General features: G+C 41.4%; 1 protein-coding gene across 1 annotated transcript; it reads right to left on the bottom strand.

The window, feature by feature from the left end:
• Positions 1-193: 193 nt before the first annotated feature.
• On the bottom strand, positions 194-11,033 carry LOC144631766 (cationic amino acid transporter 2-like). The gene is made up of 4 exons (XM_078490320.1): positions 9,728-11,033; positions 5,309-5,543; positions 3,931-4,562; positions 194-876 (listed from the first exon to the last, which is right to left on the bottom strand). The coding sequence occupies exons 1-4, from the start codon at positions 10,518-10,520 to the stop codon at positions 785-787; spliced, it is 1,752 nt and encodes a 583-aa protein (XP_078346446.1). The 5' UTR covers positions 10,521-11,033; the 3' UTR covers positions 194-784.
• Between the last annotated feature and the right edge of the window lie 2,015 nt (positions 11,034-13,048).

Here is a 13,048-nt window from a genome sequence, read left to right on the forward strand (position 1 = left end):
GACGAAACAGCTGTCCATGGCTGCCACTCCACGGGTAATAGGCTGTGCGCATGCGTACAGGTCTTGGCCGGGCCATGGAGATGTGTGACCATTGCATTCAGTGGTTTATTTTAGAAATAACCGAGTTCGAATTAGTGGGGTTCAACTGTATATTAAATTACTCTGAATCAATTACAAGGACAGCAAACGTAGATGTGTTTGTCAATAGTAATTTATGGATTAAAATACCTTTTATTTTGTGTATAGATAGTTATTATACTTAATCTGTGAAGGTATAGGACTTCACTTTTTAGAGCGCCCAATTTTAATAGCCTGCGTCGCAGAGAGTCTAAAGCGCCGGTATATAGTCCGTATCGAGGATTTTGTCATGTCGGGCTGCAACGCAGGCTAAATTGTAAAAGAATTCGTTATATAATATTGATGTGATTTTTAGTCTATATAACCACATGCAAGTAAATACCTAACCCTTGTAAATACCATTGAGTTGTTCTTTTTAAGTACATGTGATCGTTTAGATCTAAATCAAGTGCCCTCGTTCTATATGAAAGCGTACCCCCAGCGCTGAATTTTTTTCTGAGTTTCTGTGTTTGCCAAAATTTAATCCTCGCGTATATTCTCGTGGAATGAATTGGAATATAAAAAAGTTAATTTCTTTGTAACAGAATTTTGATCTTCTTATACTTTTCAACGAGCCGGATATATGTAGAATATGTTCTTCCAGTCATGTAAAATACTCTAGCCAGAAGGTGTCTTTACTTGCTTCTTCCAATCTTTACACCAAGCATCAAGTTGTCGAGCTGTCATCAGTCTGCCCGCGTCTTTGTCTTTCACTCTCCACACTGTGCCGCACACCATAAAACAGATAGATGGCCATGCCTAGAAAAAATAAAGGTCGAATTAACAAAGTTAATCATGACAAAGGGGCGACATTTTTTACCACAAACATTTACAAGTATGTTGGTCTTGGCAAAGATTCTTTTCGTACCCAGTCCTGTCTTGTGTCCAGGTCAGGTGCTGACGTGCACACGCCCTTGCACATTATTGCATACAAAGTCATTCTCTTCACAGCGGTTAAACGCGCTCTGGACGCGCAGTTCTCGCCAAAATGGCCATTTATAAGGCCACTTACGAATCGAACGCCTCTTTCTTACTCCTCCACTTTCAAGCCAAAAGATGAGACATTCACTGAAAAGATAACCTCTGTACGTCCTTTATTTTCCGTTTAAGGGGGCTCGATGTAGTTTTTTTAGCCGAAGGGTGGTTGTTTTGAAAATTAAAATTATCTATTATCTATAAATTAGAAAAATCTGTAAGAGCGTTTTCAAGTAAATCAAGAATGAAATTTTCAGTAAAACACCGTTTTACTATAAAATAGGCGCTTTAAAATTGTTTCGTATTATTTGAACACAGTCACTCTCACTGAAATATACATACTTACACCATCAAAGACCATTAACAAAAGAAAACGTCAATCGTTGCTATGGTAACCTATGTGACAAAGTGGCGGGTAAAAGATTAAAATTTGGTCATATTTGATCATTATGGTGTATTTTGGCAAAAATCGAACATTGGCTTCCTAGATAATTTTAATTTTCAAAACAACCACCCTTCGGCTAAAAAAACTACATCGAGCCACCGTTAAAAGGTGCAGTTTTTCTAAATTTCAGATTTTGTGATGTTCAGATAAAGCTCTTCAAGGGCGTTCTTTTACAAAAAAGTTCACAAAAAAATCTTATTTCTGCGCGAAGTTATTGCGCGATAAAGTTTTTGCAAGGTTAATTATGTTAATTGCCCGTTGAGATGTCCTGTCAACGCGTCACGAAATCCCAGATCCATTGTTCACGCAAGAACAGTATTTGCAAGAACAAGAGGTAAGCGCAGAATGCGGGCAGTCGGTTTCCGCGCCAGCAAATGAAAGCCGATCGTAAATTCATGTTGAAGAACCGGTTGAAGATCTAAAAAGTGGTCACACTGAATAGAATAGAAGACGCGCTACTGTTCAATGGAAACAGACACGCATAAATATTGAAATAAAACGACAGTGACGGTGGATACGGCCTGCCTTGTGAAACATTTAGGGTTTACAATCGACGATATTTGTTGTCTGAAAATATGTAAGCCTTAAATCAAATTTATTCTTACCCAGCTAGAACTACTAGTCTCATTTCGGCAAGCCTGTTTTCTTTTGTGTTGACCGAACGTTTATATTTCGAGGCTTCACCTTCACTTTCAGCTGCAATCGCCGTTTGTTACCGGCTTTGTCGCGCTTTCGATGAATCAGCACCACCAAACTCGAAGCATGTCAAATTATATAACATAAATGCGGCTCCGTATGTGGAGCGAAAATTTTGAATTTTCTATAAACTGTATAAACCTCGATTTGTATCCGGTCAGAAGATAAAAATATATCGCCACGTTCCGCGTAAATGTTTTGCCTGCTGAATGTAACCTGTCAAGCATCTATTGTTAGAGAAGGATGACCCTTTCTGGTAAGCATCAACCTTGACGTTCCAGGCGTTATAATCCCATTATGGGTAAGACTCCGCAAAAAATATATTTCGCTTTTTTCTCGGAAAGAAAATTTCGACAAGTTGAACGTACGTTTTTAACTCCAAGTCGGCAGCCCCTGAACCGATTTGGCTGAAATTTGGCCAGCTTATTGCCAGATAGTTTTTCTCCGAAACCGTGTCTGCGATTTTTGTTTTCTTTTCTCGTTTTCGAATAATTTATATTTTTCCACAGGAAGTGGCGATGATTCGTCTCCCCTAACTTCATCTGCGCATTACAAAAGAACAAACGCACTTGTCAAAAATCTGAGACACGGTTTTTTAGAGAAAGGTGTTAAGAGGCAAACGCGCTGTTTTTCGTTTTCTTCCGCTTAATTTCGGCGGGCCCGGAGCTTGATTTACAGAGACATATACTTTCGCAAAAACGTCTCAATTTTGCGTTTGTTTTAAGTTTTCGTCATTTTTAAAGGAATAATTCATAATCTGGAACTATTAAGCTTTCAGAAAATGTGTGGTTTGTAGGGGTTTGTATTAAAAACAAAAGCGCTGGAGCGATCCGGGCGCGGACGGTCCTGAAGGGTGGCTGATACCTTAACCACTGTGAAGTCATTCGATTTCAAGTAAGCGCAGACGCAAAAACAACCCCGTTCCCAGGGGGGACTCTCTCTCGCGGGGAGACCCTGGGAACGAGGTTGTCGCAAAAATAGCTTAAATGTTGGGTCAAAATCAAAGAAATGAAATTCATTTTCAGCTGTTTGGTCACTTCGCTAAAGTTTGTTTATTGTTCTGCGTGCTTTTTTTTTTAATTTCTTACGCCCGCACTCACTTGGTGATTTCAAATTTCATCACCCAAGGACATCTATGGCTGTGTTCACACTTGATGCCCGGCACAGTGCCCCCGAGTTGGAAAGTCATGTGAATACACTGTTTTTTTTTTGTCAAATACCCACGCCAGAATTCAGGCACGCTGCCCGTTTCCGAGTACAAGTTTGAGACCTTGTACCCAGGCGCTTAATAGACTGTTCACAGCCCTCAATTTTTTCGTATTGTTTCGATCGGTGAGCGCGGGGAAAGCGCAGAACAGAAGGCGAAAAACAGAGAGGCTGTGGACAGTGTAGGCACTTTAGGGTACTTGGGTACTTTGGGTTCCCCTTGTCTGAACACGGCACTAATTTTCTGCCGGTGCCCACGTACCAGTGCTCGGGCAGCAAGTGTGAACACAACCTATGAGCTTTGCTGTTGAGAGAATCAGGACCGCGTCTAGAATCTCGCGCCCCTCGATCATTCAGTTGATCACGCTGATCACAGACTGGCAGAGTAGACGAAGGGCCCTCGGTAGCAAGTACCTCAATCCTTCTGACCTGCGGGAAAGCTATAGAATTATCAATTATTTCATGTAGTGTACAACGGAATATAAACTCACCAATTACCATCCAAACAGCAAACCTCAGCCATGTCAAGTACGACAGATTCAACATCAGAAACAAGTTGATGAAGATGGACAGCAGAGGCAGGAGAGGAACACACGGGACCTTAAACGGCAGGGGCGACTTATTCTGGGGCAGCCGCAGAAGGAGAATTATAGAGCCGATAAGGGACATCCCCATTATAGCCACTATTATGATGGCCCACCATTTTGCTTGTAAAATATCGTGTGCTCCCCAAATGATCATCGCGCTGATTCCAGCCGAACTAAGACTGCTAATGCATATAGCAAAAAGCGCTAGCAAAGCACTTCTTTCTGAAGGCTTAGATGCTTCATTCATTGCGGGTAACAATGGGGTATCTTCTGTTAAGACGCTTTGCCCAGGTACAGGAGTGTTCAAGCTTTCGTCCAGGTTCATCGGTTGTTTGGCAAGGCCAATGGTTCCAGGTTGGTATCTGAGAATCAAAACGCACACAGCGACTATGGTGTAAGCCAGAAGTGTCCCAATTGACATCATCTCCACCAACGAGTTCAGATCAAAAATAAAGGCAAGAACTGCGGAGAAGACTCCAGATAACACGGTAGCAAGCATTGGGATTTCTGTTCTTGGGTTGACCTTCGCAAGGGACCTGAAAAAATAGAGATCGTATTTTACCCGCGTGTTGCAAGAGCTTATAGCTAGGGGCGTGCATCCCCATCATCTCTGACCCAGGGCCGTTGGCAGGGAATGCAATAACCTGAAATCATGCCCTCCCTCCCTACTACTACTCGCTTTCGTAAAAAGAACAAAGAACTGGCCTGATCGCAGGTTAGGGATGCAATGGATGCGTCCGCATCTCCCCCCCTACCCCCCCCCCCCCCACGAGCCACAGAGGTCCGCCTAAAAAATTATCGGAGAGTAGTGAGGGATAAAATGACTCTCAGAATGCAGGAACTGAGGACTTCAACAACTTGATTTTTCAACATTTTCCGGGAGAGAATACTCCTGGATCCCCCTATATGATCACGGCTCAGGCGCTCGCACCCACCTATTCAAAATCCTGGCTATGACCCTGTATATCTAAGGTAGCCTTTGCTTTGATTGAGCTATTGCTTGTGTAGATCTCGCGGGAGATTTCACGAACCCACTTTTGAATACTTAACAAAAAAAAAAATAGATGGCAAATCACACATGAAAATACGTAATTTGTCATGATGACAAACCATAAATCATTTCTAATAACGGCAAAAGCCTGTACGAGTTATCTGACACAAGTTTCGAGACAGGCAAAAGTCCCCATGAGGAAAACATCGAACAAAAAATACCCTTCTAAGTTTTGCTCATGCCGTAGTTTTCTTCCTTTTCAAAACTTCTACGCATTTAGTTAATTCTTACTTGAAAATGAGGCCGTCACTCGCCATGGAATATAGCATTCTGGGTAGCGGCACTAGTGCTCCCAGTAGAGATGACGTCAGTCCACACAGGGCTCCGATAGCGATGACATATTTTGCCCAGGGTGCCCCTCTCATGGCAAACACTTTAGGCAATGTCCCTCCTTCGGGGAGTGTCTTGTAGGGCCACATTAGAGTCAGGATGGTGGACACACCAAAATACGCCAGAAAACAGATAGCTGTAGAAAAGAAAAGGTTAGATGCATTCAAGAAGCTAGGGAACCTCTTGTGGTCTTTGTGTCGCGGTAAGCAGCATCATTCTTCCAATTGCAATGCTGGGGGGTAACCCTGCGATGGACTAGCATCCCATCAGGGGGAGTAAAATACTCCTAGTCGCTTCATTCTACGGAAACCCAAATAAGCTCCGGCCTGATGGGCCACTTGGCTACTACATCCCTAGATAGGATGCCAGTCCATCGCAGGCTCTCTCCTTCTCTTCCCCCCCAGTCAGATATACTAGATGCAAGGAAGCGCTTACTCGCTAATCGTACCTATTCAGCAAAGTAAGCGCACAAACTAACAAGTAAAGATAAAGCATTTTTAGAATTTTGTAGCCCTCTTTTCTTCTAAAAAATCCTGTAAATATTCTCATACAAAGTCTTATATTTTTGCCGTGACTGTAGTAGGTACTAGTAGAAGACAACTCCTCAGACTACGATCTTGAATAGGATTTATTAATCGGTGGGGTAGCTCATCCGAACGGGTGATCGTTCGATTACAGAACATAAACTCACACTGCCCGGGGGGGGGGGGGTACTCCCTATAATGGCCTATACGGGGAGGATCCGCCCGAAAGGGGTACCTTTTTAAGGCTTCAGGTATATAAAAGGGTAGGGATTTCGCAAGTTTAGGTATATGAAAGGGTAGGAAATTCTGTCATTAAGATATTTAAAAAGGCCTTAGAATTAAAGATTTCGAAAAGACGCAACTCAGGCTGTATCGTCTTAATTTATTAAGCGCTACATAAAAAATGTCAAGAAAACGTCCTGTTTTAAGTATATTTTGTGTGGTGTAGGTATATGAAAGGGGTACCTTTTTTTCTATAAAAGGTATACGAAAGGGGTGCTTTTTCTGTCAAAATGGTATATACAAGGGTAAGGGGTTGGACCTCGGGGCGGAGCCTCCCCGTATAAAACTTTTTTGAGTGTCCCCCCGGGTCACACTGACGCGATTACACTGGAACTATAAACCTAAGTACTGATTGAAACATACGGACGGCTAGGCTATACTGACGCGAGTACATGCAATTATAAACGTGATGACAGATATAAACGGCTCATACATTTGGTGCAAGGTAACACTATAACATGTTCTCCTACATGACCACTATTGCGCAAAAATGAAAGATTGCACAACATGATCTTTGCTGACTCACACCTTAGGATACCTTCACCTTGAGGTTAAAGAACAATTTAAGAGTAAAGGGGAATAGTAAAATCCGATAAAAATAATAAGTTGCTCTGTAGCACTTTGTAAATGTACTATAAAATGATTGTTTTTTTTCTGAAAAAGTGCTTACAGTGCGGCTACTGTAACCGGGGTCACCCAGACAAAGTTAACCAATCACAAAGCAGAACGGAAACAATAAATTTCAGCATTTTTTCCCTTCAGCCAATGAAATGTCGAGTACAGAACAAAGAAATTTCAACTTCTTCGTTCGCCACGAAAACACATCAATGCTAAATTTTGTCTGTATGGCGCTGGATTTTCAATTAACTTCGATTGCATCCCTTTTGAGCTTGAGTAGTTGTGACAGCACAAGTTGGAAAGTAAATATCAGCGACATTAATGAAAGAGGAGTTCGAAACTGTGTCAAAATAGGGAAAGCAACGGCCATGCTGTATGTCTCCAGACGTAAAAGTGCGTGGCGGAGTTCGCTCGTGACAATTTCAAACAAATTCCTCTATGGCATCAACCGGAGTTTTGGTAGTACCATTTGGAAAATAAATGCACGTAAGGCCAGCAAAGGAAGACATTCTAAAGTGCATAACGTACCAGAGAAAGCGACGATGACAACATTTTTTTTCACTTCACACAGTAAAATGTCAGTTGAGTAATAAACAGTGAAGTTTCATTTTGTTCACTCGTGAAGCTATTTACTTTATATGTTGAATAGAGCGTTAGCTAGCGTTGACGTTTCGATTTAAAATTTGAGTAGTTTCACATGCTGTACAAATGAATGTCATTCGTCATGCAAGTTTTCAAGAATCGATTTGTGAAAGCAGTGAACGCGACGGACGTTTGTTAGAATTTTATTCTCGGGAAAAAATAAAACTTATTGCTGGCTGTTTCAGTTTTTCTTGCGATTGTATAAACAATGCAAGACACAGGACAAATTTCGAACAGGAAAATCGGTGATGTTTTCAATTCAACACTAACATACTTTGTTCATTTTTTTATTTTTATCTGAATATATTTCTTTTCGAAACAAATTCCTTCACAAGCTTTTCGAGTTGTTGGTCTTGGATGATGAGGAGTGTATGGCGTATTTGAAACTTTCACACTTAGCCGTCGGTTGGCTCTCTCGAGCACCTCAACTTTGCTTTTAAAACAGTTTAAAATTGGTCGCTCATTTGTACGGCAGAGAAGCTTCGATTTTTCCGAGAAAAGTCCCGACCACCGTTGTTGGTTACATGCTAATGACCCACAAGTTCAGAAGGTCACGCTAGTGGGCTGTGATTGGCGGATTTCGATCCGTCTTGCTCTTTAGCACGTCGAAAGATGGATGAAGTTTAAAGAACAGTTTCACTTGCTAGTTAGTAATGAAAACGTTACCGATGTTCCTGTTTGGAATGTGTTCTGTTTTCTGCATTGTTACAATTGCGAGAAAACACTGAAACAGCCGGCTATAAAGTTTTACTTTTTCCGAGAATCAACTGATTCCGCCACACAGTTAGTCCAAACAAACGACCATCGCGTTCACTGCTTTCACAGAGATTGAAATCGATTCTTGAAAACTTGCATGACGAATGACATTCATTTGTACAGCATGTGAAACGAGGATACCTAAACTTCGAGCCAGGATCCGAGCCAGGATTCGAGCCAGGATCCGAGCCAGGATCCGAGCCAGGATCCGAGCCAGGATCCGAGCCAGGATTCGAGCCAGGATTCGAGCTAGGATCCGAGCTAGGATCTGAGCAAAAGATAATTAAGAATGGGACTAACTATTAAGCGCTCCGGTTAGCCTGAATGGCACTCCGGTTTGCCTAAATAGCGTTCGGTTAGCCTAACTAGCACCCTGGTTAGCCTAAATAGCGTTCGGTTAGCCTAACTAGCACTCTGGTTAGCATAAATAGCGTTCGGTTAGCCTAACTAGCACTCTGGTTAGCCTAAATAGCGTTCGGTTAGCCTAACTAGCACTCTGGTTAGCCTAAATAACACTACGGTTAGCCTGCTTTAGCTTGGGTTGCTTGCGGTTAGCTTTTATAATAGGGTTAGGATTTCTATCTGAAAAAAGGGTGGATCCTAGCTCTGATTCTAGCTCAGATCCTGGCTCGGATCCTGGCTCGGATCCTGGCTCGAATCATGGCTCGGATCCTGGCTTTATCATTAGTTTATCTCATGTGAAACTACTCAAATTTTAAATCGAAACGTCAACGCTAGCTAACGCTCTATTCAACATATAAAGTAAATAGCTTCACGAGTGAACAAAATGAAACTTCACTGTTTTTTACTCAACTGACATTTTATTGTGTGAAGTGAAAAAAATAAATGTTGTCATCGTCGCTTTCTCTGGTACGTTATGCACTTTAGAATGTCTTCCTTTGCTGGCCTTACGTGCATTTATTTTCCAAATGGTACTACCAAAACTCCGGTTGATGCCATAGAGGAATTTGTTCGAAATTGTCACGAGCGAACTCCGCCACGCACTTTTACGTCTGGAGACATACAGCATGGCCGTTGCTTTCCCTATTTTGACACAGTTTCGAACTCCTCTTTCATTAATGTCGCTGATATTTACTTTCCAACTTGTGCTGTCACAACTACTCAAGCTCAAAAGGGATGCAATCGAAGTTAATTGAAAATCCAGCGCCATACAGACAAAATTTAGCATTTATGTGTTTTCGTGGCGAACGAAGAAGTTGAAATTTCTTTGTTCTGTACTCGACATTTCATTGGCTGAAGGGAAAAAATGCTGAAATTTATTGTTTCCGTTCTGCTTTGTGATTGGTTAACTTTGTCTGGGTGACCCCGGTTACAGTAGCTGCACTGTAAATGTTGTCTCGTTTTGCGAAACGTTTCGGGAATAACCCCTTCATCAGTCGCAAAGTTAAAACCGTTAAAAGCGTTGAGTAAAATCCGAGACGACCTGTTAGAAAATCCGAGATCTTTACTTAACAAACTTAAGCTTTACTTTACTTACCGAGAGCCAGAACAATTGATATTGGTATTCCTCTACTAGGATTCCGTGCTTCCTCCCCGGTCGTTGCGATCACGTCAAACCCAATGAACGCATAAAAACACGTGGCCGCTCCAGCTAGAATCCCTGAAGCTCCATACGGCGCGAAATTATCCGTCCAGTTCTTAGGCTCGGCATAATACACCCCAACACACACCACAAACACGATAATGAATAAATTAATCGCGGTAAACAATGTGTTGAACAAGGAAGTTTTCTTTATACCGACCAAAAGCACAAAGGTCAATATCAGAATAACAATCACGGATAATACATCTAGGTATTCTGCAAGACCAGTGAGGTGAATTTCGCCGATAGTAGAGATGGTAAAGTTTTTAATACGATCGTCAAAGATCGAATCAAAATAAGAACTCCACGCTCTGGCGACTGAGGACGTTCCAATGACATACTCTAAAATCAAGTTCCACCCGATTACAAAAGCACACAGCTCTCCGATTGTAACATAGCTATAGACGTAGGCCGAACCAGCTTTAGGGACGCGGGCTCCAAACTCGCCATAGCACAACCCAGAAAGAATTGAGGCAACAGCAGCGATCGAAAATGAAACCACGATGCTCGGTCCTGCATCGTTGCGGGCGACATCGCCGGCCACAACGTAAATTCCAGCTCCCAGCGTACTGCCAATGCCGAGAACCGTCAAGTCAAAGATTGACAGACAGCGGTTGAGTTGAGTTAGAGTCAACGTATTTGGATCTACGATTTTCTTTCGAGTAAAACCCTTCAGCACGGAATTCATTGTGAACTAGTGGTTATGAAACAAACTGTACACAGAAATATGTGTCGCGTGATACTCCAACTTGCATACAATTGCGAACACATGAAGGTCATGAGATGTAGTCAGGTACAGGAGTCCAAAATGTGACACCCACGGGCATTTTTGTCTGATTTTTGGCAATATAGCTATTTTTAGTGTAGTGTTTGAACTACACTCATGCTGTAGTTTGTTTGTGAGGTGAAAAGTACGGTGGCCGATAAGAACAAAACACAAACACAATTCCCACAACACAAACACAAAACTTGAAGCACAATCACAAAACCCACAGCACAAGCACAAAACGTGAAACACAAACGCAAAACCAATAACACGAAAACAAAACGTGAAACACAATCCCACTAACTCAAAGCACAAACACAAAACCTACAACACAATTACAAAACTTGAAACACAATCCCAAATCTCACAACACAAACAAAACCTGCAACACCGACACAAAACTTGAAACACAATCACAAAACCCACAACACAAAAACCTGGAGCCTGGGTACAAAAGGACATTATTCGGCATACATACAAATACATACATACATCAAATTTCATATATGTCTGAATTTATCAAAACCAGGTCAAGGAAAATTTCACTGTCTTAAGCGCAAATCGCTGTAAACGCGTTTTTTCTCGCCAGAAACTATCTCCAAACTCGATGATATAAAAACTATAGGGAATGTCAGTCTCTTTTTCTCTTCTCCTCTCTCTCTTCTCTACCTTTTAGCGCTGTATTCCTTTTTTTCCCCTTTCTTGTGGCGTTTTAAGCCAATTCACGCAGTAACGTACTTGTTCAAGAATACTGACGTCACTTTTCTTTGACCCGGTTTTGATAAATTCAGACATATATATAATAAAAGATACAATAAAAGGGGAATTCCGAGGTTAGCCCTATTGATGAGACTCCCCTAAAAATAGAAATATACTAAAAAAGAATAAATATTACAATTTAAATTATATTAAAAATAAATGAACGGTTAAAAATGTATTTGAAAGGTTAAAAATTTAAGATATTATTTTGAAGCTGTTTTCATATTGCACAAGTGCCTCTGTGGATGCACTATCTACATCACCCTTTCTATATCATTTTGCATCGCTTGAAGATTGCACTGATTCACCCGGCTGGAGTGCAGGCTACAAGTATACTAGCATTGAATTTTTTCTTGCTATGTACCATGAAATTCAAATCAGCCTTAGACAGCTGAGAGTGTCTGATCCCCCCAGGGTCTGATCAACATTAAATACTGATCGTCGAAGGAGAAGAAGTCAGTCCACGGACAACGAAATAAGGCGAGCTGTGTGGTATGAACTGAACATTTGGTCCTGGATGCTTGATGGGATGTAGCGCAATGACAAGATGTGTTAGAACAGACACAATTTAAAAATATCTCGTGACACTGTAATGAGACCCCTAAAAAAATTGATCCTGTTGAAGTTCAATATAAAAGAAGAGCAAGACGTCTTCAAAGACGCATTTACAGTTGCCCAGATCCTAATGCCACTTTGGCATATTGATGGTTACGACAAACTGAATCCGTTTAGTTTTGGGATAAGTGGTTGCATTAAGGGTTCTCACGAAGAATAATTTTTTTTGACGAAGGTCATCTTCAACACAAGTAATCACGACAGGCTTGGTCACGCGAGAAATGCCGAATAATGTCCTTTTGTTCCCAGGCTCCGGGTTTCTGTGCCGGTGTGGTGTTGCGTTACGGTTTTCACGTTTTGTTTTAGTGTTATGGGTTTTGTGATTGTGTTTCAAGTTTTGTGATTGTGTTGTATGTTTGTGATTGTGTTGTAGGTTTTGTAATTTTGTTGTAAGTTTTGTGTTCGTGTTGTAGGTTTTGTGATTGTGTTGTAGGTTTTGTGTTCGTGTTGTAGGTTTTGTGTTCGTGTTGTAGGTTCTGTGTTCGCGTTGTAGGTTTTGTGTTCGTGTTGTAGGTTCTGTGTTCGCGTTGTAGGTTTTGTGTTCGTGTTGTAGGTTTTGTGATTGTGTTGTAGGTTTTGTGTTCGTGTTGTAGGTTTTGTGTTCTTGTTGTAGGTTTTGTGTTTGTGCTTTGAGTTAGTGGGATTGTGTTTCACGTTTTGTTTTCGTGTTGTTGGTTTTGCGTTTGTGTTTCACGTTTTGTGCTTGTGCTGTGGGTTTTGTGATTGTGTTTCAAGTTTTGTGTTTGTGTTGTGGGAATTGTGTTTGTGTTTTGTTCTTATCGGCCACCGTAGAAAAGTGCTACGGAGATAACGCTAGCTGTAAACAATTGCGCACTGAAGTGGAACAAGCATTCCACTCATGTCAAAAGATCGGCTTTCAAATAGCCTGCGTTGTTGCAGCCGGACGTGTCACCAAATCCTCGATATACGGCGCAGGCTACTTTCAAAAGATCGTATGTAATTATTAATATGCAAGATTTAAATCCTCGCGTTTCCAGGTACGAACTGCAAGAATTTCTTGTCTTTTGCCGGAAAAGAAACAGCAAAAACATATCAAAAAGCGAGTTGGCAAGTAA

The sequence above is a fragment of the Oculina patagonica genome, chromosome 12 (genome assembly GCF_052425735.1).
Source record: "Oculina patagonica isolate OP01 chromosome 12, crgOcupat, whole genome shotgun sequence".
NCBI classification, from domain to species: Eukaryota; Metazoa; Cnidaria; class Anthozoa; order Scleractinia; family Oculinidae; genus Oculina; species Oculina patagonica.

What these genes read in the sequence shown, in the direction of transcription:
- LOC144631766 (XM_078490320.1), bottom strand. Translation starts at nt 10,520, where the DNA reads ATGAATTCCGTGCTGAAGGGTTTTACTCGAAAGAAAATCGTAGATCCA. An exon ending in ATCAATTGTTCTGGCTCTCG is followed by an intron (nt 5,544 to 9,727) that starts GTAAGTAAAGTA and finishes TCTTTTCTACAG; the next exon opens with CTATCTGTTTTCTGGCGTAT. An exon ending in AGTGACGGCCTCATTTTCAA is followed by an intron (nt 4,563 to 5,308) that starts GTAAGAATTAAC and finishes CTATTTTTTCAG; the next exon opens with GTCCCTTGCGAAGGTCAACC.